At 36.2% G+C, this 27,258-nt stretch overlaps 3 protein-coding genes across 5 annotated transcripts in view; all 3 read right to left on the bottom strand.

Annotated features, from left to right (window-relative positions):
* The window catches only part of LOC112727720 (uncharacterized), a 17,639-nt gene extending 13,204 nt beyond the window's left edge, over window positions 1-4,435 (bottom strand). For all 3 annotated transcript variants that reach the window (XR_011868724.1, XM_025777597.3, XM_072209485.1), the window contains exons 1-4: window positions 4,302-4,435; window positions 2,322-3,990; window positions 1,268-1,522; window positions 372-1,088 (exon numbers count right to left, since the gene is read on the bottom strand). Coding sequence is in view for 2 of the 3 variants with exons in the window: in XM_025777597.3 (XP_025633382.2) it covers window positions 372-1,088; window positions 1,268-1,522; window positions 2,322-3,956 (2,607 nt within the window). In the remaining variant the exon portion in view is untranslated. The remainder of the gene's footprint in view (window positions 1-371; window positions 1,089-1,267; window positions 1,523-2,321; window positions 3,991-4,301) is intronic.
* On the bottom strand, window positions 4,114-27,258 carry LOC112727719 (retrovirus-related Pol polyprotein from transposon TNT 1-94). The gene is made up of 6 exons (XM_025777595.3): window positions 26,055-27,258; window positions 25,865-25,929; window positions 17,329-17,391; window positions 17,108-17,221; window positions 10,931-11,015; window positions 4,114-10,840 (listed from the first exon to the last, which is right to left on the bottom strand). The coding sequence occupies exon 6, from the start codon at window positions 8,834-8,836 to the stop codon at window positions 4,829-4,831; it is 4,008 nt and encodes a 1,335-aa protein (XP_025633380.2). The 5' UTR covers window positions 8,837-10,840; window positions 10,931-11,015; window positions 17,108-17,221; window positions 17,329-17,391; window positions 25,865-25,929; window positions 26,055-27,258; the 3' UTR covers window positions 4,114-4,828.
* On the bottom strand, window positions 9,615-10,823 carry LOC140172824 (probable disease resistance protein At1g61310). Its single transcript, XM_072208339.1, has one exon. It carries the CDS (start codon window positions 10,821-10,823, stop codon window positions 9,615-9,617), a length of 1,209 nt encoding a protein of 402 aa, XP_072064440.1.

The raw sequence follows: 27,258 nt of genomic DNA, 5'->3' as shown, positions 1-27,258 counted from the left end.
TTTTTTTTAAAGCAATTTCGTTTTTAAAATTTGGAATTGTGCCAAAATACTTTATTTCCTCAATTCTATACCAATAATTACCAACGAACTATTCAAATAATTAATTGCATATATAAAGAATTTAATTTCGAACATTTTTCTTGTAACATTTTGTAACTTAACTTTCGTACATATATACCAATGCTTGAGAATGCTATTTTGGAAAGGAGAAAAATTATGTGTTCTTAGACATAACGGTACCAATGCAATTTTTCAATGTACAATGTAATAATGAATCTTTAAAAAAAATTATAAATTAAAAACAGAACCATGTTTATATGCATTGGACTTTCATGCAAATTGATATATGTAGTAATATAAAAAAAGTATACCTGTTCAGCTACCAACTGTTGCTCCGTTGAAACAATGTATGCTTGATCAGGAAGCTTTTGATGGCCACTTGTAGAAAGGGTTCTGTACAAATTTAATTTCACACATAGTGTAACATCTAATTTTCTCAAAGATGGACATGTTAATGTGTGATTTCCTGCATAGAACCCTTTGAGATTATATAACCTCCAAAGCAACAAAGTGTTTAAATGGTTAAACTCAAAGGAAGTAGTTGAGACCGTCGGTTCATCCTTCAATGCAACAATTTGCTTCATGTTTCCACACCATTTAATTGAAAGTTCTTTAAGATGCGAGCAACTTGTGGCTACTGAACATGGAAATACAAATTCCAAGTTTTCGCAGTTCTCTACATATATTTCCTCTAGATTGCAAAAGCAAAGAGCTCCTTCAAGATCCTTGCTCCATATTTGTTTTAGCTTTGGCAATTTTTTTAGAGTAATTTTTTTAAGTTGTGTTCGTTCTGTATTACAATTTTCATCAGAACTCAGTTGAAATATCTCTTCTACTGAAACACAATCGATTACCATTAATGCCTCTAGATCATTATATGCTTTCTGCATCGAAGAAGGAAAAATTACTCTAATTTTCTCACAATTGTTGACTTGTAATGTCTTCACTTTAGAAAATTCTTTGTACCATATCTTCTTCAAACTCTTCATGTCCTTTAAGATAATTGTTTGCAATTTGGAGAATCGAACCTATCATTCAAAAATTTAAAAACCATACATAACTTCTATCATTATACTATTAACAAAGAATAAGCAATAACAGAAGTTACCAGTGAAAAAATATACGATGTCTATTTGATACATAGTATTGGAACAAAAGTCCTATTCTTTTTTTTTCCAAAACAATAGTTACCATTTAGTTATCATACCTCTTCTAGCGTGATAATATTGTTGTCCCTGTCTACCGGATCTATTATCTCCTCCATTAGATGGCATTCACTTATTTCAAGCTTTATGAGGTTGGAAAAACTCTCCACCATAGTAGATGAGAACAAATACTTTGGACCATCACAATTTTCAACAATCAAATTTCTCAATTTGTAAAAAGAGTGTCGATTATCCTTCCAAATTTTGCTCAAATTGAGTGAGCTCAACTTCAAAGTGTCCAAATTAGGAAATGCAACCTACGTGAAATATAAAAATGTTAACAAAAGCTTAAAGAAAGATTATAAAAACCTTAGCATTCAATGCTATTTCAAAATTTGTAGGGGTTATGTAATAAACTAACAATTGAAAAGAAATGCAACAAAATAAAATTAATAAAAGTAGCTAAGAAATAACTAAAACAAGTAAATGAAATGTCATAAAAACAAAAAAAAATCGCATACCTACGGTACAAGGAAAATGAGAATTTTCTATGATCATTTAAAATATGATTTTAGTACCCATAAAAAGTACTTAGTAGTATTCATGACGATCAATAATTATTTACTATAATTTTAAAAAATGTTTTAAGCTATTCTCTCACACACACATAAGTGAAATGCATTTTCAATTTTATTGAATTGAATACATAGTTATTATAAATTTGGTTCATGATTGATGATTGTATATTTTCTTGACATTAAAATTAACTTAATATGCTATATAGAAATATAATAAAAAAATATTAACAAAAAAAATTATATTTTTATCTTAAAAAATTAATATAAGTATATTTATTAGTTTACAGAGTATAACAACTAAGCAAAATGGTCTTCCAATCTTTTAGAAGTCAGAAGATACCACTTAATAGTTAATACTACTTTTGATTAGATATGTTATTTATGCTTAGTCATAATTATTCAGATCCACCGATACTCTTCATAAAATACAATATATAAATAAATTAAAAAACCCTAATTATCATTGAAAATAATCATCTTAGGACTTACCTGTATGCGCGTAAAGATTTGAAACAAGAATAGAAGGTAAAACACTTACTTGATTGTTAAAAAGGGGTATAGCAGAAGATGTTGGCTGATGAGAAAAGAAACTTTTAAGCTCATCCAAATGTTGTAAAGTTAGAGAATGGAGCAATGGAAACTGAATGGTTTCAACAGTTTCGTCATTCATTACACTTGCATCACCATCTTCAAACACGATCCTTTCCATAAGTTTGCATCGAGAAACTTCGAGCTCTGAAAGCTGAGACATGCTTTTAACTATGGAAACAGAGAGAAGATATTTCACTTTATTACAGTTTTCAACTTTGATGGCCTGGAGCTTGGCAAAAGAATTGTTCGCAAGTGGCCCATCATAAATTTTCTCCATCTGATCGAGATTCTGAATGACCAGTTTTTCCAGGTTTGGAAATGAGGGGGATGGAACATGAGTCCTCTCTTTAAAATCAATGATGTGCTGAATTAAGGCATTATTTTGGATGTGGAGGTGCTTCAGTTGAGGAAATCCGTCTCCATTCAATTGATAGAGTACATTCGAAATGCCTCCAACTTCATCCAAATACAAATTCTCTGCTCTTTTAATCAATCCTTTGATCCCGGGCTCCAAGTGAATATTGGTCTCAAGCTTGAGCTTCAACGTCTTCAGTGTTTCATCATCAATATCAAACCCTTCCCAGACATCTCCAATAGCTATATTGTACCTTTCTAATTTATCAAACATCAGATCACTTGGCAACATGCAAGCCTCACGAACTTCTAATCCTAGAGCTGTCAAGTTCAACAACTGTCGGAATTCATCAAGGCTGGCATTTTTTGTTTTGCTGACTAAATTTTCACCATTCCAATCAATTGAAATACCTCTCATGTAAAACTCCTCCAAACTGATCAATCTTGATATGATGTTTTGCGGGATGACTTCAACTCCAGAGTAGCACATAAGTAACATTTTTAGCTTAGTCAACTGACCAATTTCACTAGGAAAGTTTATCATGGAAGAACACCAGAGGTTAAGAATTTCTAGATTTTTCAAAGCTCCTATTCCATCCATACTTTGTAGAACACATATAAACAAGTGCAATGTTTGAAGGCTAGTTAGCCCACAAATAGATGTTGGTAACAAAGGCAAGTTTATGCATCTCAATTCTAACACTTTGAGGCTTTTCATTCCCTCAAAGAAAGAATCAGGGATTTCCAGAGAACGATCAGCACTATTCAATACAAAAAGCAAAAGATTAGGACAATCTAACTTTTCAGGAAGCTTATTGATGATGCAATTATCCAGGACAATCTGGGAGCAGCTTCTTAGAAATCCCTCTGTCGGCCATTCCTTCAAGGCATCTCCATGCTTTGTTGTAAAAACATGGCGATCCCGTTTTGCTATGGATACAGCTACTTCACGAACAATGTCATGCACATACAACAGACAAGAAGACATACGACCTTCATACATCAGACAAGAGGCCTTCAAGGTGTCAAGTATTCTGAATAACCTATTTCTTGCAGCGGCTAGTGTGTTTATTCCTTTAAATAGGTCTAAACCCATGGCGCATGTCACTATGTACTCTGGAATAAAAAAGGATCCCATTACGGAACAAAGCAAGAGTACATCCTTCATCTCCTCAGATTCCAACCAATTGTAACTCAATTCCAGTGCTGAATAAGTGACCGCATCCATGTCTCCACTATTGGCACCATCTAACTGATAGAGCCTAGCAGCGGAAACGACACAAATGTCCAATACAAGAACAATATGGAAGCACTCACAACACAATATGGCAGCAACTATAACAAGCAAATATAGCAAGTAAAGCAATAATAAGAACACACCGAGATTTTAACGTGGAAAACCCCCTCAATGTGAGAGGTAAAAACCACGAGTCGTCCAGACCAATGAAATAGCTCCACTATAATCAAATGAGGTACAAGAGAGTCTCAAACAAAGCACAAAAATGTGCATATAACCAGCCAAAACATCAAAGCACCAAAGCTCACAAATGAAAAGCAAGAAGATGAAATATACCCAAAAAACAGAGCTACTGTCGAAGCCAATTTCTCCCTCTGCAGACCTCCAATTAAAATCTCCACCGTCCAGAATGAAGAACAAGATGTGAAGAATCTACAGTTCAAATTTCACGTCGATCCAACGGTGAAAGAATGAGAAACTGCCGTTCCAAAATTGCTGCTCTGTGTAAAAACGGGAAACCTAATTTCTCTCTTGCGAAGCCAATTTCTCTCACTGCAAATCTCCAATCAACATCTCCACCGACCAGAATGAAGAACAAGATGATAGGAACATGCAGTTTAAATTTCAAGCCGATCCAACGGTGAACAACTCAGAAACTGACATTAGAAATTTACTGCTTTGGGCAAAAACGGGAATTCTGTTTTTCCCTTTTCTCTCACTTGGTGGCTACTCTCTCTCACTCTCAATGACCCCCAAAAATCTGAACTAGGGTTGTGGCACAATGGGTGCAAGAGACACCCTCAAAATGTTGGGCTTGGGCCTCACAAAGGAGAGAAAAACCCAACAAATCTCCCCCTTCTCGACTAGGTGGAGGCTCTCGCCATTCCGGCGATCAAACAACATGTTTCAAACTTTTCTCTTGACAATGCTTTTGTCATCATATCAGCACCATTGTCATCAGTGTGAACTTTCTCAAGTTCCAACAACTTTGAATCTAACACATCCCGTATCCAGTGATACCTAACATCAATGTGTTTAGATCTTGGATGAAAAGTAGAATTCTTGGCAAGATGAATAGCACTTTGGCTATCACACAACAACACATAACGGTCTTGCTTGAAACCAAGTGCTGCAAGAAACTTCTTCATCCACAACAACTCTTTACATGCTTCAGTTGCTGCAATAAACTCTGTCTCTGTGGTAGAAAGTGCAACACACTTTTGTAGCCTTGACTGCCATGAAATAGCTCCCCCTGCAAACTTGACCAAATAACCTGAAGTAGACTTTCGAGAATCAATATCTCCTGCCATGTCTGCATCAGTAAAGCCAACTAGCAAAGGTTTCTCACCACCAAAACTCAAACTCAAGTTAGTTGTACCTTTGAGATATCTCATAATCCATTTAACAGCATTCCAATGTTCTTTACCTGGATTAGAGAGAAAACGACTCACAGTACCAACTGCATGAGCAATGTCTGGTCTAGTACACACCATAGCATACATCAAGCTTCCAACAGCTGAGGCATAAGGAATTTCATCCATTGCTTGTTTCTCCTCATCAGTGGTTGGACACTGCTTGGTACTCAACTTAAAATGAGGAGCAAAAGAACTAGCAACACATTTGGCATCATTCATGCCAAACCTTTGAAGCACCTTCTTTATGTACTTCTCCTGTGACAAATAAAGCTTCTTGGAATCTCTATAACGAGTAATAGTCATGCCCAAAATTTGTTTGGCAGGACCCAAGTCCTTCATAGCAAAGAACTTACTCAACTGTTTCTTCAACTCATTAATCCTCAAAGCATTCTTGCCCACAATCAAAATATCATCCACATAAAGCAAAAGAATGATAAAATCATCATCAGAAAATTTTTGCACAAATACACAATGATCTGAAGTTGTCTTACGGTAACCATGCTTCCCCATAACAGATTCAAACTTCTTGTACCACTGTCTTGGAGCTTGCTTCAACCCATAAAGACTCTTCTTAAGCTTGCACACAAAATCTTCCTTTCCTTTAACAACAAAGCCCTCCGGTTGCTCCATGTAGATCTCCTTGTCTAAATCACCATGAAGAAAAGCTGTCTTCACATCCATTTGCTCAATCTCCAAATCAAGAGACGCTGCTAATCCAAGCACAGCACGAATGGATGACATCCTCACAACAGGAGAAAAGATCTCCTCATAATCAACACCTTTTCTCTGGCTAAAGCCTCTAACAACCAATCTAGCCTTATACCGAGGCTTAGAATTGTGTTCTTCATTCTTGATTCTGAATACCCATTTGTTCTTCAAAACTCGCATACCCTTCGGTAGCTTCACCAACTCATAGGTATCATTCTCAAGCAAGGACTTCATTTCTTCTTGCATAGCTTCAAGCCATTGAGCTTTGCTTTCATCTTCAACAGCCTCTCCAAAGCATTCAGGTTCTCCCCCATCAGTCAACAAAACAAACTCATGTGGAGAATACCTTGATGAAGGCTTCCGCTCTCTTGTAGACCTTCTGAGTGCATTTGCAGGAATTTCCAAAGCTGGTTCTTCATCTTGATCATCATCACCAACTTCATCAAGTATCGGATCAATTGTTCCATCTTCACCTGCACTTGTATCATGCTCATTATTTTGAGCTTCAACTCTACCATCTTCTACCATAGGCATAGAGGGAGTAATATCCAAGTCAGAAAAATCATCACTAGGCTGAACCATTGGCTTCTCAGCATTATCAACATCCTTCAATGTTTGGTCTTCAACAAAGACAACATCTCTACTCCGAATCACCTTCTTGCTAACAGGATCATAAAACATGTAACCAAACTCATCCATGCCATAGCCAATAAAAATACACTGCCTAGTCTTTACATCAAGCTTAGATCTCTCATCTTTGGGAATATGAACAAAAGCTTTACATCCAAAGACTCTTAAATGATCATAAGAAACATCTTTACCTGACCATACCTTCTCTGGCACTTCAAATTGCAAAGGAACACATGGTGTCCGGTTCAAGACATGAACAACAGTGCTCAAAGCTTCACCCCAAAAGGATTTTGCCAATCCAGACTGCGACAATAAGCACCTAACTCTTTCAACCAGTGTTCTGTTCATTCTTTCAGCCAAGCCATTCAACTGAGGAGTCTTCGGAGGAGTCTTCTGATGTCTTATACCATGCTCTTTACAATAAGCATCAAATGGACCTGAGTACTCACCACCATTGTCAGTACGAATGCATTTCAACTTCTTCCCAGTTTCTCTTTCAACAGAAGCTTGAAATTGCTTGAACACATTCAAAACTTGATCTTTGGTCTTCAAAGTGTAAACCCATAATTTTCTAGAATGATCATCAATAAAGGTTACAAAATAGATAGACCCTCCAAGTGTTCTTGTCTTCATCGGCCCACATACATCAGAATGTACCAAGTCAAGTATCTCCGGCTTCCTTGAAGGTGGATGGCTCTTAAAAGAAACCCTGTTTTGTTTCCCAGCAAAGCAATGGTTGCACTTTTGCAAAGCAACCTTACAACCAGATAAAAGATTTCTCTTGGATAACATATTCATACCCTTCTCACTCATATGACATAATCTCTTATGCCATAAATCAGTTTCATCAACAAACTCAGCAGCATTAATAACATCTTTCACAATCTTTGCTTGAGTTAAATAAAGAGTAGAGTGTCGAGTACCTCTAGCAACAACCATGGAACCCTTGGTGAGCTTCCAACTATCACGAGAAAATGAGCTATCCAAGTCTTCATCACACAACTTACCAACAGAAAGTAAGTTCAACCGAATATCTGGAACATGCTTCACACGCTTCAAAGTCAACTTGGTACCATTGGAGGTTTCTAAGCAAACCTGTCCAACACCAGCACATTTTGCAACACCTTGATGAGCCATTTTCACATCACCAAAATCACCAGGAGTATAAGATGTAAACAAATCCCTCCTAGATGTAACATGAATAGAAGCACCACTATCAATCACCCAACTAGTGCTATTATCAACAAGGTTAACAGATTCAAACTCCTCAACAACAAGAAAATCATCATGAGTTACATTAACCTTGTCTTCATTACTACCATCATCTTTATTTTTGCTCTTGTCTTTACTTGCCTTGGCTTTCTCCTTCTTTAGCTGCCAACAAAATCTCTTCACATGTCCCTTTTGACCACAATGATGACACTCAATGTTCTTATACTTTCCTCGAGACTTGCTTCTGCTTTGATCTCTACCTTTAGGACCTCGACTTTTGCTTCTCCCCCTAGACTCAGAAACAAGAACATCTGAATGTGTAGTCGATGTACCTTGTGACTTTCTTCTCATCTCTTCATTCAAAACACTGCTCTTGGCAAGATCCATAGAGATTACACCATCAGGAGCAGAATTAGACAATGACATTCTGAGAATTTCCCACGAGTCTGGTAAGGAGCCAAGAAGTAACAATCCTTGAACCTCTTCATCAAACTTGATACCCATGGAAGATAACTGATTCATAATTCCTTGGAAGTTATTCAAGTGATCTGTCATTGATGTCCCATCTGTATACTTCAAAGCCAACAACTGCTTGATCAAAAACATCTTGTTATTCCCAGTTTTTCGAGCATACAACTGTTCAAGTTTAATCCAAAGAGTCCGAGCATGTGTCTCTCCAATAATATGGTTCAACACATTATCGTCAACCCACTGCCTAATATATCCACAGACTTGTCTATGCAACAAAGTCCAATCATCATCAGATTTATCATTAGGCTTCTCTGTACCAAAAACTGGTTGATGAAAATTCTTGACATAAAGCAAATCTTCCATTTTTGACTTCCACAAATCATAATTAGGACCATTAAGAGTGATCATCCTACTAGTATTAGTATTAGCTTCCATTGTTCACAAACTCACAAGCCCAGAAAAATACCAACAAGCTCTGATGCCAGTATGATAGAGCCTAGCAGCGGAAACGACACAAATGTCCAATACAAGAACAATATGGAAGCACTCACAACACAATATGGCAGCAACTATAACAAGCAAATATAGCAAGTAAAGCAATAATAAGAACACACCGAGATTTTAACGTGGAAAACCCCCTCAATGTGAGAGGTAAAAACCACGAGTCGTCCAGACCAATGAAATAGCTCCACTATAATCAAATGAGGTACAAGAGAGTCTCAAACAAAGCACAAAAATGTGCATATAACCAGCCAAAACATCAAAGCACCAAAGCTCACAAATGAAAAGCAAGAAGATGAAATATACCCAAAAAACAGAGCTACTGTCGAAGCCAATTTCTCCCTCTGCAGACCTCCAATTAAAATCTCCACCGTCCAGAATGAAGAACAAGATGTGAAGAATCTACAGTTCAAATTTCACGTCGATCCAACGGTGAAAGAATGAGAAACTGCCGTTCCAAAATTGCTGCTCTGTGTAAAAACGGGAAACCTAATTTCTCTCTTGCGAAGCCAATTTCTCTCACTGCAAATCTCCAATCAACATCTCCACCGACCAGAATGAAGAACAAGATGATAGGAACATGCAGTTTAAATTTCAAGCCGATCCAACGGTGAACAACTCAGAAACTGACATTAGAAATTTACTGCTTTGGGCAAAAACGGGAATTCTGTTTTTCCCTTTTCTCTCACTTGGTGGCTACTCTCTCTCACTCTCAATGACCCCCAAAAATCTGAACTAGGGTTGTGGCACAATGGGTGCAAGAGACACCCTCAAAATGTTGGGCTTGGGCCTCACAAAGGAGAGAAAAACCCAACACTAACCGGGTTAATGCATCTTTCCAGGCATAAAGTTTTTTATTTTTCAATGCCCTCGCAACCGTTACCAGCCGAAGAGGCAAACCTGCACATCTTTTTGCAATTTCAATTGCTGTTCCTTTTATATTGATATCATGTACAGTATCGCCAGCCAGAGATTCAAACATGATCCAATTTTCTTCCTCACTTAAAACATCAAGCTTGAAATCCTTTTGAACATCCATTACTTGCAGCACATCATTATTTCGAGAAGTCATTAACAATTTGCAACTACCATGTTCACTGCCAGAAGGAATTCCGAGCATCTCCAAATCAAGTCTTGCCCATATATCATCCAATATTATCAAGATTGATCTCTCTGTTTTAATTCTGTCATGTAAGCGCTTCCCTCTACAAGCAACACTCTCGTCCCTGAATTGAAGACCCAACTGATCAGCAATCTCCCGTTGAATTGTTTTGATGTCTGGAGTTTTTGACACAGTGGCTATGACCACCTCATCAAACAACCTCTCATGCTTAGCTATTTGAGCAACTTCATTCATAAGAGTGGTCTTACCCACACCACCAAGCCCATACACTCCCACCATGCTTACTTTGGGGTCTCGTAGAGCATGCATGATATTCTCCGTAATAGATTTCCTTGACTCCAAGTTTTTGTTACTCCTTGTGGTAGATGTTGAGACTACATCAAGAGCAGGAAGATAAGCTACTGCGGAAAAGTTCCCTTCTCCCTTTATATCAACAACATTTTTGACAATTTTCGTAGCTTTTCTACTGAGTTGATGACGTGTCACCACATTAGGAAATGAACATCTGGAACACCCAACCTTCGCATGACGAGGATCATTTTGAAGCTGATTTGCTTCTCCAATGGCATCATCTACATTGTTCAACCAATTCTGCACAACATCAAAAGTTGTTTTCCCATTCCTTCTTTCTTCTTCAACACGTTGCTTGATTTCGTCTCTTTTGCCCTCAAGATCTGTAACACGTTTACCTAGCTCCTTAAAATTGGCTTTATAGAATATTAGATAGCTGAATTGCCTTCCAATGGGTGCCACAGTATACTCTGCTACTTTTCCAGCAACAGAGCTTAGAATTTCCATTGATTCAAGAGTTGAAACTACAAACAAAGTAGAAAAATTTTGAATGAGGAAAAGAGTTCTTGGGAAACATTGTAAAAAGAAAAACACAAATGTTAAACGCTGGGTACCTTTACGTTGGAGTTAGATTGGGCGAATACGGACAGTAATCGATATATGCTTCAAAAATCAAATACTTTAAGAGACACCTTTTCCCTGTTACACATGATAAATGCTCACTAGTCATTACTCGTTTCAAATCGGAGACAATAGATATGGCCATGGTAAGCAAAACAATCTATATTGATGGTAAGCGAAACAAGTAAAGGAAACAATTACCATAGTTACATTAACAAAAACTACATAATCACAAGTTTAGGATTTAGTTATGAAACAAATGTTAATATTATCAAAGAAAGATTTTATAGAAAACGTATAAAGTTAAGTATCAGAATATTTGTTACGTATTTATAAAAGTAAAAGATTTAAAAACTTGTATTAACTCTTACATTTAGTAAAGTAGAAAATTAAACACTTTTACTAATAATAATCTTAACATTTACTTAAAATACATATTGGCTAAACCCTAAATTTTAATATTGTTACACGCCTTTTTTGCTTGAATTTATTTGAACACACTTTGTTGGTAAAAGTTCTAACTTATCTTCACTTAGTTTAATATGTTTGTTGTTATATAAAACTTTAATTTGGATTTATATCGATATTTAGACTTAATTTAACGTAGTTGGTTTTATTTTAAACTTACATATCTCGATCCAGATGTATGTAAGGTTATCTTAATGTTTTATATTTGTGTTATAGTTTGAGTTTCCTTAATAAAAAGAAAAAAGGGTTTTGATTTCACTTTGGGAATTTTTATGTATTTAATTAGCTGGTTATATATAAAATTTAAAATTAATAATTTGATATAGAATATATATATATATATTTGATTCTGATGTTGAAATTTAATACCGATGGTACTACTGATTTATTTTATATATATATATATAACTTTTTCTTTTAATGTCATAAAAAATTACTTATCCTAAAGAATTTATCAAAAGGTTTAGACCGAAATGTGCTAAACCAATAAAAAATTCTATGCATCTAAATATCAAGTTAGATAAAGATGAGCATGCTATAGATGTAAGATGAGACAAGATATAAAAAAAATGATTGATTTCTTAATGTATCTTACATCTTCAAGGCATGATATCATTTAAAGTGTTAGTATATGCTTAAAATTCCAATTAAAGTCCAACAAATCTCATCTCTCAACAATAAAAAAAAAATCATTAGATATATGCTTGGTAACACTAATTATGGGTTGTGGTATCTAAAAATTGATTTTTTTCTATTAGTGAATTATTGCGATGTAGATTTTGTTGGGAATCGAGTTAATAGAAGAAGCACATGTGGTCAAGCAAAAGGCAAGTTGCCTTGTTCACTGTCGAAACTAAGTACATTACAGCCTCTTCATGTTGCTCTTAATTATTATGGTTGAAAATACAGTTGGCTGATTACAAGCTGAATACTTCTAATGTTTCATTACTTTGTGACAATATAAGTGCTATAAACATTTTAAAAAATTCTGCTTTGCACTCTAGAACTAAGTACATTAGATTTGGATTTCATTCTATTAGAAAACATGTGTAAAATAAAAATTTAGATATTCAATTTGTTAAATAAAAATTTAGATATTCAATTTGTTAAATCACAAAAATCAGCTAACTAATATTTTTACCAAACCATTTATTGAAGAGAGATTCTACAAATTGCGTACTGCTTTAGGTATTATTAATTCTTCTCATTTTTTTTATCATTCTAATGCTCTGATTCAGTGTTTTTATCTCATAGGTCGCTATGAATAATTTTGAACAGATAATGAGTGGATTTAATTATCTAAGTTGGCTATTTGGAACTCAGTGGACATTTTTAATCTTGTGGACCCTTTGTGTTCGCTTCTTCGTTTAAAAATGGGTCATGATTGTCTGATTTTGTTGGTACAGTTTTTGAACTGCATTTAATTTTTTTTTACATTAATTTTATTTAACTAAATGCATTTTCCTTATGCACGGTGTGCTGCATGTACTTGTGGTTACAGCTGAAAAACAATTTTTTTTTTAAATATTTACAATTTTTTTAAGTTAAGACCTTTGCACTACTCAGTCTATATTAATGCAGCATTACATGCACCATCTCTCACACTTCTCTCCACTCATACACCCCATTTTTTAAGGATGAATTCCCATCTTTTCCATTCGTACAAAAGGTCTACTCTGATTTTGTGAGATAATTCTACAGTAACATGTCCTACAAAGAAGAGATGATTACTTCTTTTGTTATGGGTTGTACCATTATTCTTGACAAATATCATCTTAGTAAAGTCCTAGATTACCAACAACGAGACATCAATGTGTTTATCATTGGAAAGTGGGATGAGTCTCCGAATATGTCCTACTTTGAAGCCCTAGGCACTATCTGTGTCAATATTCCTCTTCTTGAGGGTACCACTCCCACTCACAAATCACTTAGACCAGTTCGTGCCCAGTTGCACAAGATTGTGAATCACATTATCCTACCTCAAAATGGCTCTTTTTAGCCTGTTTCATTCTGCGATGCATTGGTTATGTTTTTTTTTTTTCTAAAATTCCCATTTCATTTGCTTATCTCTTGTTAAGGCATATGCATGACTGTGTTCATTCTAAAATTTCTTTACCTTACGCTATGCTACTCACTAAAATTTTTTAATATTATAATGTTGATTTTGGTGCCAAAATCTCTCGATAGTATAACTTTTATAAAAGGGGTTGGTGCAGTAAAAAGAACTGCAAGCAAGCATGCAGCACTGATGAGAAGACTAAAGATCATGAACAATGTCCTGTACCATTGGTTTTGAAATCAAACTCTGCCAAAATTCAGATTTTAACAGGCATAATAAATGATGTACTTCAAGAATTTGTGAACCTGTCTGATCTTCTGGTTAACTTTGGGGCTGAAAGAAAGCTGAAGAAATGGCGAAAACTGCACTCAAGAAGATCAAAGGCCGCATTTACATTCTCTAAAACTTTGTTGAAGATATTGAAATTGGTTCCAATACTATTGACAATGAGAATGATGATGCCTTGGATGACTCCAACTCTAATGCCTAAATTATCTTATCTCTAATCTAGACACTTCAAATTTTCTCTAATTTTGTTTAGAGACTTTTTAGACTTTCTTTATTTTGTTTATGTTGGATGATTGTAAATACTTTAATACTTTACTTTGACTACTTCTTATGACTACTTTTATTATCCTCTAACAATTTTTTGCAGGTTTTTTGTTTTTCTTCTTTGATGACAAAAAGGGGAGAAAAGAAAAGAAATCTATTATGAGTCCTTTGATGCTCTTTGCATGAAGTGTTCATTGTTAAATTTGCTGCATCCTTTGCATAATTGTACTTGTGTTAAATAATTTTTTGTTCTGTGCTATTTTTGCTATGCTATATTTCTTTGGTGATGGTTTTTGGTTGTTTTGAGCATTCTCTATTTTAAAAAGAAACCATGATTAAGGGGGAGAAATGCTAACATTGAGAGAAAGTACTTCACATTCTAACTCAGTTCAAATGATCATCAAAGTGAAATGTTTTTACTCCATTTAAATTAATTTTATTTATCCTCTTTTATCATATTTGTCATCAAGAAAGAGATTGTTGAGTTAGAATTAATTTTGAGTTGATAATATAATGACAAACATTGTTATTGGGTTAAAAGTCCAAAAGTGCGATAATGGATTAATGAGTATTGCAGGCCAAATATATTCATCTCAACCCACCTCATGTTGCTTCAGCAAACTTTTACAATGCAAAAATAAAAGCATCAGTCCAATGCATATGAAGAAAAATAGGAATCAAGATATAAAAAGAGAAGGTTCTGCATTTGCTAAGAGAGAGAAAAAAAAATGAGATATTTGACAACATTATGATGAACAAGAGACAACATGGACAACAATACTAAGGACAGCAAAGGATAAAAAAATCAGAAGTTGGTAGAACAAAAATAAAATGTATGAACAATAAAGGTTAGTGGAGCAGCTACAAAGACACCAGAAGTGATGGAACAAAATGAAAAAGCAATGCATGCCAAGGAAGACGGCTACAACAGGCCATCTCATACATGTAGAATCATTTTCCTTTAATTTTGTACTTTATTTTAGATTTCATTGTTATGACTATCTGATGTTTATCTTCCTGTAATTGAGAAACAGGTAAATCATGGTAAGATGAAAAATTAAAACGGCATGAGAGAAAAAATGCAAGAGAGATACATTAAAAAAGACAAAAAAAAAAAAATTATGTATTTGGTTATTGTTGAACTAGGATTGATTCCCCTTGTCAAGTTGGGATAATACTTGGTGGTTGTTTTCCTTAGTCAAGCTGAGATAGCACTTGGTAGTGACTAGGCTTGGTTAGAAGTTTAGTGGTTGATGCTAGATGAATTAGGTTGTAATTCATTAGTATTGGTATATGTAATCAGTTTGATTATAGTAAAAATTACACCATGGTTGTGATGGAGATTGAATGTAGGTTTCATTGCACAAAGAAACCGAACTAAAATACATGATTGTCTGATTCTCTTCTTCCCTGTTCTGGTTTTAGAGATAAAACAAAAAAAAAAATCTCCAGCATAATCTATTTTCGCAAAGACAGAACAAAGAACTTCAATTTTAAAACTAACTTAATTCAACCCCTTTCTAGCATTATCATCAATATTAGAGTGTTAGAGGGGAGAGGGATGATTGAAATGGTGTCATGGTGAATATAGTTTGTAGGAAGAATAAGTTGGACTTTATTGGCCTTATTGAAAATAAAAAAGATGCGGTGGATAAGAGATTTGTTGAAAATATTGGGGTGGGAGGAATGTAGGATGGACCAAGGTAGAGGCTTGTTGTGTATATGGAGGGAGGATTTTATTGAAAACACACATATCATGAAAGGAAGGTGGGTGGCGGTAAGTGGCTTTATTAAGGAATAAAAGTCTTTGGAAGGAATTAATACATCTCGGGAGGAAAGGGATGATAGTATTTTTTTATTGTTGATTTGGGTTGACTATAATGCATGGATGGGTAGGCAACGTAAGAAGGAGGATAAGGAAGCATGGATGATAGTATTTGTTTATTGTTATTTGGTGCATTTGGCGTGCTAGACATAACTTTATAATCAAAGGGGAAGAATTTAACTTGGATAAGATATGAAGCTGAAAATTGTTCACTATAGTAGTGTTTTCTCATGCTTCATTAGATAGTGTGGGTGATGATTGTTTGTACCTAAGTTGTTGTTTTATGTTTGTTTTCTATGTCCCCTGCTTGGTTCTTTTGTTGGCAAGGCTGAGCCTTAGGGTCTAATCGGCTTGGTGTTGGTTTAGTTCGATTTTGCAAGTGATATTGTTTAACTGATATTTGTTTGTAATGCTCTGTCTCACGTCCCTGGTTTGGGAGTTAGTGAGAACAATTAGTCAGACTCTAATTTCTTAGTATCTCAATTTGTCATCCTCCCCGCTTCTCCCTCTCACGTTGTTCAGTTGCTTCTCACATTGAGTTTTCACCATTTTGACTTACGCAGTTGTTGATTCCTGTCGTCGTGCTTCCAAGCATCCTCGTCTTTGTTACTTTTTTGCTTCATTGCCAGTAGTCCCTCTCTGGTGCTTTTCTCTCTTTTTCGAACGTTTCCAAGCATCCTTTTACTGTTATTGAGTGTTTTGAAATTACTGTTGAGTTTCTTTGGACGTTTAGTTTTTAATTTGTGTTGTTGTTGTCTATTGTTGTTGTGATACACAATTGAATTAATTGTTAATTTATTTAATTTTGGTATTATACTATTATGTTACTTGTTTGTATATTTACATTAGTCATGTATTTTTAAGATTTATATTAAATTATTTTTATATTTTTTATATTTGTTTGTAATTTTATAAATTATTTTATTATAATTTTATTATTCTAATTATATTACAAATATAAATCTCTAAATTAATAACTAATAACTAAAACAGTTGGATAACATATTTGACTTTTAGAATCCTGATGAGCACACAAATTTATTTTTTATTGTTATGTGAAAAGTGAGAATGAGAATTTTAGTATAATACTTCCACGTTAAATTATTTTAGACAAAAAAATATCATCACAAAATTAATTATACACATCAAACAAATTTACTTAAGATATATTTGACACAACATAATAGATATCAGATAATTACGTTATAAAACGATATAATGATGGTGATTTAAGCTAAACATACAGATGATAAAAAAAACCATTACCTTCTATTATGGTAATTGGTGTTGTGACCGGGAAACCAAGAGGAACCAGTTTCTATTATTTTTTATTTGTTTGGAAGACCGAAGTACCGAACAATTCAAGACTCACTTTTCTGTCTGTTGCATTAAAAGAATCAATATAAGAGGTTGAAAAATGGTAATTTATTCTTAAATCTATTTCGATAATAGAAGAAAAGAATATTGATAAATAAGAGCTATCTTACAGGTATTTCAACACAGTTCTCTGGCGATATAGATGAAAGGAGTCAAAATTAGAAGCCAATAATCTGCAACCAAAAGCAAAAAGACTTTATGATTTTTAGTAAACTATAAAATAGTATCCAAAAATTTACTTAATTTACATAATTCACAAAAAATAATTTTAAAAAATGCAAATGATAAATAAATTATAAAAGATTTAAAAATGTGACTAAAAAAATTAAATATTAAATATATTTTAAATAAAGATTTTAGGGTTTTTATAAATAAATAAATCAAATAATTTATTTATAAATATATATAATTTATATAATATTTGTATTTTTAAATCATACTACATATCTCGTTTACTCGTTTATAATGTAAACAAAATCAATATATATAATTATACTAAGTTATATTTTTTAAAATGTTATCTTAGATAAATACTCCTCAAATTACATATATTAGTAAATAAAATATTTAATTTATTTATTTATAAAAAAATCAGACTTTAGAAATCAAATTTTGATATAATTTTTTACAAATATTATTAGAAAAATAAAAATTTTTTACCTTTAAATTTAATAATTTTATATCACTTGATTTAAAAAAAAAACATTTTATAATGAATGACCCAGTTTTTCTAAAAATAAAAAATTTAAAAATCAAATTGCTCCATTTTTTTTGGACACCTAAATATTTATTTTTTATTGTCACAAAAATTCAGATTAAATAGATTAATTTTTGTTAAATACAAATTTTTTTATCAATTATAAAAATTATAATATTTATTAATTTTTTTTTGTTAATTTCAAATTAACAGTTTATTTATCATTCGTATTTCATGGAATATTTTTGTCAATGATATACACTTTCCCGTACCATTTTAGGATTTTACCAATTTACCCTACAAATTCTAGTGCATAAATATTTTGTTCTGTAGCCATGGATAAATTACCATGCTGCACGAACTTGAAAACCTTAACAAAATTTAATAGTTTATGGAACATAAATGTCGATAATTTTTATATTCAAATAAAATATCAAAAATAAAAATGATTGGATTTTAGTTTAAATTTATAAAAGATTGTATTTTTAATTTTTTATATGTACTTTAAATATTCGTGATATAAAAAATTTAAATATTATTTAAACTCTTCATTTCATAAATTTTTAAAGAACATATTATTTATGAATTCAAAAAAAATACTGATTTAATAAATTTTATTAAAAATTATTTTTATTTTTATTGGCATATAAAAAATTTTACCATAACTTTTATTTTAAAAAATACCCCTAATGATTTATTACAGGGAAAAAAAACAAATAATGCAAGATTCCCTCCAACCATTCACTAGCGGTGGTAAAAGGGGTGGATTTAATAAATAAAACTTACAATAACTTACATAAAACTTGTCTTATCAAGTTTTATTGATAGACAGTAAAAACTTAAATTCTAATATATTTTTTAGGGCAATTTACCAAATTAAAATGATTGGATGTAAGCTTTACCAAATTACAACAATTAAAATTTGGTTACCATTTTGCGTTGAATCAATTTATATAGAAACCGTGGGAGCCAACCACGGATTCCAAATGCACATAAACTGTGGGAGGTAGGGAGGTTTTATGATCAAACCATTTTGTATGTAAACCGTGGTAGGCAGCCACGGTTTACGTGAAGAGAATGTGAAGCATAAACCGTGGTAGGCAGCCACGGTTTATGAGTAAATGCTTTCGAACATAAACCACTAGAGGCAGCCACGGTTTATGAGTGAGTAGTATAAATAGCAAAGCCGTGGCTGGTGAGGGCGGATCATTTGTGAGTTTTGTGAGTGAGGGGAAGGTTGGTGGGTGAGAGAGGAAAAAAAATTTTTTTTTGTTAAGTTGCTGGTTTGAGAAGTTGAACCGGTTTAGTGGAGAACCGATGAAAGAAGAAGACCGGATGTACCGGTTAAACCGCGTTGCGCATGTGGCTGGATTTATCGACCAAGAGGTTGGTTAAACCGGCTTTTTATTATTATTTTTTGTTTAATGTTCTTATCATTAATGGTAAATGTTAAATTAATATTTTAACAGTTATAATAGAATTTTTTGCTGTTATCATGATAGTGAGTATTTTATATTTATTGAATTTGTAATTTATATTGTTGGCAGAAATAATTTTTTAGGTTTACGTGTTAGTAGTATTGTTAGTGTTATTTTCTCTATTATTGTTATGCTTAGGGTTTTTTATTGATATTACTGTAAATTGTTGCTGTTGTTGTCTGTTGAGAGTTCGCTATCTTTCTTTTTACAGCCTGCTAGGGTTATTAGTGGTGTGAGAAGACAACAGAATATGCCTTTACACGAGCGTATCATACCGTATCTAGAGACGGCGGGCTTATATCACTTGGCTAGGCTGAACAGTCAGTGGTTCTGGGTTGATGAGCCTCTACTTAGCGCATTCATTGAGAGGTGGCGTCCTGAGACCCACACATTTCACATGCCCTTTGGGGAGTGTACGGTCACCTTGGAGGACGTGGCCTATCAGCTGGGTTTACCGATTGATGGTGAGCCTGTGAGTGGGTGCCTTAGTGAGTTTGAGAATTTCATGGAAAATGGAAGACCGGCATGGGTGTGGTTCCGTGAGCTGTTTGGGGAGTTACCTCCGCAGAATAAAGTGAAGCAGATGACAGTGTGCTACACATGGTTCCATGAGCGGTTTCGGGTTTTGCCAGCAGATGCTACTGAGGACATCGTGCGTATATACGCGAGGGCCTATATTATGATGCTGTTGTCATCTCAGCTGTTTGCGGACAAGAACGCCAACCGTGTCCACCTTCGCTGGTTGCCTTATGTGGCATCGTTGGATGACTTGGGTAGATATAGCTGGGGCTCGGCCGCGCTGGCGTGGTTGTACAGATGTCTTTGTCGTGGAACAAACAGAAATGTTGTCAACTTGGCTGGGCCACTTCAGCTTCTACAGTCTTGGATCTTCTGGAGATTTCCTTGTCTGAGGCCAAGTGATTTCAACATATTCGGGTTTCCACTTGCATCCAGGTAAAGAAATATGATGCTAGAGTTTGAAATTGTTCATTTACATGTCCCATTAGATGTTATGACATTCTTTTAATTGAACTTGTAGGTGGGCTCAGTATCTACCGAGGAACGATGCAGTAGATCAGAGAGTGGTGGCTGCACGCCTTTCTTTGGATAGATTGCGTGTGCATGATGTGAGTAATTTACTTGTAGTTCATTCAGTTATGTTTTGCCTGTTATAGAATTTGTTTTACGTAAAGTTTCATTACGTGATGTAGATCGTGTGGGAGCCCTATTCCACTCCGGATGTCGCAGCTATTGTTCATCCAGAGATACTACTAGACCAGCACCGCAGGCTATGGACGGCAGTTACCAGTCTCATTTATTTTGCTGCGATTGAGTGGCACCAGGTGGATAGGGTTATGCCTCAGTTCGGCGGGGTTCAGCATCTCCCTCGTTTGCCGCTTAACATAGACTGGCTTCATGCGAAGGACGGCAGGGGTGGAGATAGGTGTTTCCCCTCATATTATCGGGAGTGGCATGAGCATTGGCAGGATCGGCATGCCTCAGTTTTACCCGTTGACCGAGTTGCTGATCCTGGGCCATCAGCTGAGTACCTGGACTGGTGGTGTCGTGTGGCGCACCGATTTCTATCCCCAGAGGTTGCATTTCAGGATCCCAGGCCTATTGTGTTGACTGAGGAGGCTCGTCATAGAGGGTCATCGCAGGCACCTCCTATGGTGCAGGTTGTCGACAGACCGGACAACCGCCGCGTGGACAGGCGTAGGCGTATCGGCACACGTACTACGGATCGAGAGTGGCGATGGCTGGCCGACCAGTTAGATGGGGGGCAGGGTGTTGGTGGTCAGGGAGGTGATATTGATCATCGTGTTCCGAGACGTAGGGCCAGACGACATGGTCAGCGGGATGGTGGTGGACGTGCCCGTGGTAGAGCACCATCTGGAGAGTATCACAGTGGTCAGGATGTTGTTGGTGAGGACATTGGTGTTGTGGGCACTGGGATGGATCAGGGTACGTACGAGGTGGGGGGTTCTTCTCAGATGTTCGCCGACTTTACTACGGCGGCCGTCGGTATGGACATTGATGATCCTGTGAGTCAGTCAGAGTTCTTCAGAGATATAGCAGACATCTTGGGAGAGGATGATGGCACTCATTATAGGCCACAGATGGATGAGGGACATTCACAGTTTGCCGAGCACCAGCCACATGTTCAGGATGTACAGCCAGGTTTGCCGGTTGACCTGAACGAGCCTGCGCCTTCACCGTTGGACCCATGGTTCGCGTTGGGAGGTACCCCAGCTTCGGCTTTCAGCGTAGTTCCGCCACAGGCACAGGTGGCACAGGTGGATGAGAGACCACGGAGGGCTCGTCGTGCTCCTTTATGCGGCACTGGAGGTCACCTTATTGGTGAGTTGCAGGATGACGACAGTGACACGATCGAGGACTCTGATTAGTTAGCTATGTATGTCCCATTTGTCTATGTCCTTTCTTTCGTTATGTACTTGGATTAATGTTTAAACATTTGTTATGCTTTCTGGTGTTGTATCTTAAATTGATGTATCCTACTATTAAGTATGATTAATGATGTAGTCGTTTCTACTTTATTTGTCTAAACAATACAACGACATTAACACTAAATTAGGCTTTCTTAATATACCAAGTCAAGAAACAAATATTCTTACAGGACGATACATAAACATGTGAATAACAACAATGCTACTTATAAGACTGAAATTAAACATACATTGATAACCCAGCATCAACCTAAATAATACAACCTAATGATCCCCGCCAGCAGTATCTCTTCGCTGGCCACAGTTCCTCCGCGTGTGACCTGGCTGTCGACAGAGCCCACAGCGCTTGGGCTGGTTCTCAGCAGATCGATCCATGGGACCACGGATCCTAGTTGCCTTCGGCCGACCTTCCCTGGCTCGCCTCATGTTAGGATCAGGAATGATAGTAGGCCCGGCATATGGTGGCCATAGCCCTTCTGGTATGGGCGGGACAAACCCGTTACTGTAAACTTTGAACACCTCACTCATACGATACACCTCATGCACATATGCTGCCCAATTAAGCCGGGAGTGGGCGCAACAAGCAATGGCGTGACAGCATGGATAATGGAGGGCCTGAAAGTACCCACAATCACATGTGTGATCCTTCAGCGAGACCCTGTAGCTACCCAAGGAGAAGTTTCCAGTCGGTGTAGTCTCAGCAACCGTGTACTCCGACTGGTGCCTGTCGTACAACGTGACGGTGAAGCACCTTGACTCTCTTATGTTCCTTTCAATACCCTTGACGAATGCCTGACAAAACTCTTGTCCAGCTCCAAGTTGCGCCTCTGCTGTTTGTCCCCGGATAACGAATAGCTCAGCAAGCCTTCCGTATGTGGACTTAACCAACGACGTGACCGGGAGGTTGCGAGTTCCCTTCAAGACGGAGTTCACACATTCACTGATGTTTGTTGTCATGTGCCCGAACCGTCTACCGCTATCCTGGTGTTGCGTCCACTTCTCATACTCCATCCGGTTCGCCCAATCACACATTGCCGGATTCTCTGTACGCATGATGTCGAACCAGTAATAGAACTCCGCCTCAGTTTTTGCGTACGCAGCATTAACCAGCATTCTTCTCGCATCTTTACCTTTGAAAGAAAGGCTGAAATTTGCTGCCACATGGCGGATACAGTACGCCCGATAAGCACGTGGGGGCAGCCAACCATTCACGGGATCCTCTAGTGCAGACTTGATACCGTTGTGCCTATCCGAGATAACAAGGATACCCTCCTGTGGAGTCACGTGCCTTCTCAAGTTGGACAAGAAAAATGCCCATGACTCGGCATTTTCTCCCTCCACAAGGGCGAATGCTATGGGGAGGATGTTTGAGTTCCCATCCTGTGCAATCGCCAGCAGTAAGGTGCCTCCATATTTGCCGTACAAGTGGGTACCATCAATACTCACAAGCGGCTTGCAATGTTGGAAGGCCTCAACGCAAGGTGGAAATGTCCAGAACAGACGGTGAAAGTACACTGTTGACTCATCAATCTGGTCCCCAACTATAACAGGAGACGTCTGCAACACAGTAACTGTCCCGGGCATCGTCAACTCCACGCCTAGCATCCAACGTGGCAATTCGGCATAAGACTCTTCCCAGTCTCCATATATTTGTGCAACTGCCTTCTGTTTTGCTTTCCAAACCTTCCGGTAACTGGGTTTGAAGCCGTAATCAGCTTCAGTCGCTTGTTGCAAGACCTTGATCGGTACTGCAGCATCCGCACTAACCAACGGAAAAATCCTCGCACAGATAACGTGGTAATCAAGCTGACGGTGATCACTGGAAACAGATGTTGCTAAGCAAGTGTGCGGACCGTTGTACCTCCTAACCTCCCAAGTTCCCTTCCGTGCACGGAGCGAAATCCGAATCAGCCAACTACAACTTTTGCCGAAATCCTTGCACCTTCCATGATACTTCAAATGGTCCGATTCCATCACTCGGTACTCAACACCTCGACGGATGCTGTAGTCCTTCACACTAAGAACAGCTTCTTCTTTACTCTGGAAGGATTGCCCAATCTGAAATTCGGTTGACGAACCACCTACTGTAGCAACTCCGGCCGTATGTTCACCCAGAGCCTCCAAGTTTAACGTCGAGAAGTGTGGAGGGTAATGCTGTGTGCCGGAACTTGAAGGACCTTCTTGTGCTTCTGGATTGGCACCAGTGTCATCGTCGCTGTCCCCAAATATATTTACAGGCTCCTCGCCAGAGTCATCGTCCCGCATTGCATTCTCTACTCGATCAGGTACCCCGATTTCTTGATGTTCATCATCTGTGGCACGACCTGATTCCCCCAGAAATGCCTGTTGCAGGACCCCTTCATTAGGGGAACGTGCAGTTGGAACTGCAACCGCTGGTACCAGATCAGCCGCAAAAGAAGGAGAGGCAACCTGCGGAACAGAAAACCGGTTTGCTGGCGCCGAGCAAGACGCACCGCCAGCGGCAGTCGAGCTATGAACAGGATTCGATGCCCCAGAACTATCCAGAGTTACCTCCAACTTCGCATACAACTCGTGTATTCTGAGCTCAGGAAAACTCCTCACGCAATGAAATAGAACCCTAATATCTTCGTCAGCCCCTAACACGAATGTATCATACATCACACCGCTGGAAACTACAGCGATGGGAATCTTGTAGAAGATCTTCTTCACAACCTTGCTCCCAAAAACTCCAAGCTTCTGCAAGATGGTGCTCTTCAAATCTGACAAACTGTTTGACGAACTAACAAATACACTCAACGGTTCTCTATCAGTGAACTTCACACCATATTTTTTGCTTTTTTTAATTTTTCCAGAGCAATGCACTAAGACAAGAACACTCTCTCCCTCACTTGACATTGTGATAATGATCTCCTCAGCAACTACATTCTCACTCGAATATATATAGATTTTCATTATACATAAACCGTGCTAGGTTACAAGGTTTTATGATCATTGAATGCCCTTCATAAACCGTGGTTGCCAGCCACGGTTTATGCTTTTTCTTCTTCATAAACCGTGGCTACCACCAGCGGTTTCTGCTTTTCATTAATAAAGTGTAAACCGTGGCTGCCTACCACGGTTTACATTGTGCATTTCCAACTCATAAAACCCTGCTGCCTCCCACGGTTTATGTGCATCTGGAATCCGTGGTTGGCTCCCACGGTTTCTATATAAATTGATTCAACGCAAATTGGTAACCAAATTCCAAATGTTGTAATTTGGTAAAGCTTTCATCCAATCATTTTATTTTGGAAAATTGCCCTATTTTTTAGGTATTTGTTTTGCTCCTATAATTATTAAAATTTAATAAATAAAATTAAAATTTAAAATTTATATAATCTTTATCACATATATAATATTAATTAAAATAAAAATTTAAAAATAATAAAATATTATTAATTTTTTTATTAATTATTATATATATATTATATGCTGCGATAAGTATTATCTAAATTTAATCTTGACCCGTCCCATTCCGCACAAATCTATCTCATACCAGAACAATAATTATTCGTCTTGAACAAATAGGAACAAATGGTACCGTGAGTTTTAAATTTTAATAGTATTGTCATCCCTGCCATTCACCCAGACCAGTAAGAGATTAAGACTTAAGAGGGACCATGTGTTCTAGAGATACAGAGAGAAATAATTTTCCTTTTTTTGTAATGTTAAAGTAGAGTAATCATTTTAGTTAATAATTAAGAGTTCACTAATGTTAAAATTAAATAAAAATATTTATTATTTAATATTTTTATTCACCACTAAAAATAACAAATGAATTAATAGTAAAGGTTAATGGATTGGATTAGAAAAAAAACATTTAAATATATAAAATCTAAAAAAAAAGGAATCACTTTATAATTATTGAAGTCGTGCATCAAAACTCTGGTCAAGAAACTAAGAACTTTGCCATCCAGAAACAGCTTTAAACACCACCTAAAATTATATTCAAAAAAAAAAAAAAAAGAAAGAAATATGTTACCTCTGATGACTTGGTCCTGATTTAGGGATTCCTTTTTCTAGTTCCTTCACCGAACCCCAAAACCACTGACAAATAAAAATGCAATAACTTATCGTTTCTTGAAGCTGAAAGAGAAAAAAGAAAGACACTCTTCTTTTCCTGTTTTTTTCTTTTTTTTTTTTTTTTTAAGAATAGCAAATGAAACACTTACTGGAATTTAAAACAAAATAAGGGGATGTAAAATGAATCGACACAAGGCAGCAGCAATGAAGACTTTTTAAAGCAAAAGGCCAAACAACTTTCACTGACCACAACTCCGAACCAATACAAAAACAAAATGATTGCCAAATTCCAAATATAAGTTTTCTTTTTGTCGTCTTTTTTTTTTGTTTTGTTTTATGGGTTTTATGAACTGAGAAACGATATTACTCACGGGTAAAAGACACAAAGAGAGTGGAACACAAATTTTACAACGCAAATCAAGAGAGAACAAAATCACCAAAGTTTTTTTTTTTTTTAAAGAGGGGATTTTGGGTAGTAAGAACTGAATAAAAAGAAGCAACAAAGGAGCAGAGAAGTTAAAAGGGAAAGTTATGAACACTAAAAACAGACAGGAAACAAAACCAAAAGCAGCAAACTTTTCTTCTTTTTTCGGAGGGATATGCTAAAACGTGTAATATAAACACTGCAGTGGGAAAATGGACAATGTTAAATAAGCTCCAAGAAGTGAAAGAGCCAAAAAGAAAGACGCTTTTTCTTTTTCTTTTTCTTTTTCTTTTTTCTTTCAAAAACAACGGAAGAAGAACAGACGAAAATGTAAGTAGGAGTAAACTAAAAAGTAAAAAACAAAGGGATGTAAAAGACGACTCAAACAAAATTACAATAAACTCAAGAAAAAGTTGAAAGAGCAAAAAGGAAAGACGCTTTTTTTTTTCTTTTTCAAAATCAACTGAAGAACAGACGAAAGAGTAGCTGGGAGTAAAAACAAGATTACAAGAGTGAAATAAAAAACAACTCCGAACCAAAACAAAATACGATTGACAGATTTAATGCTACGATCGGTTTCAAAATATAAGAATTTTTTTTCTTTTTTTGGTGGGTTTTATGGATTGAGAAACAATAAACTCACAGGTAAACGAATCAAAGAAAGTGAAAGACAAATTCTGCAACACAAATCAAGAGAAATACGACACCAAAGATTGCATTAAAAACTTAATTTTAAGGGGGGATTTTGGGTTGTAAGAACTAAGAACTGAAAACAGGAAGCAATGGTGGAAGTGTGGAACGTTTAAGTTGAAAAGGAAAGTTCTGGATACTCAAAACAGAAACGGGAAGCACAACACTCGACGGCAAACTTTCTTCTTTTTCAGTGATTTACTTACTTAAACCTTGGAACATAAATAAACACTGAACAT

Source organism: Arachis hypogaea, chromosome 12, assembly GCF_003086295.3.
Source record: "Arachis hypogaea cultivar Tifrunner chromosome 12, arahy.Tifrunner.gnm2.J5K5, whole genome shotgun sequence".
In the NCBI taxonomy this organism is placed as follows: Eukaryota; Viridiplantae; Streptophyta; class Magnoliopsida; order Fabales; family Fabaceae; genus Arachis; species Arachis hypogaea.
Note: the sequence above shows the minus strand (reverse complement) of the source record. Positions and strands in the feature narration are given on the sequence as shown.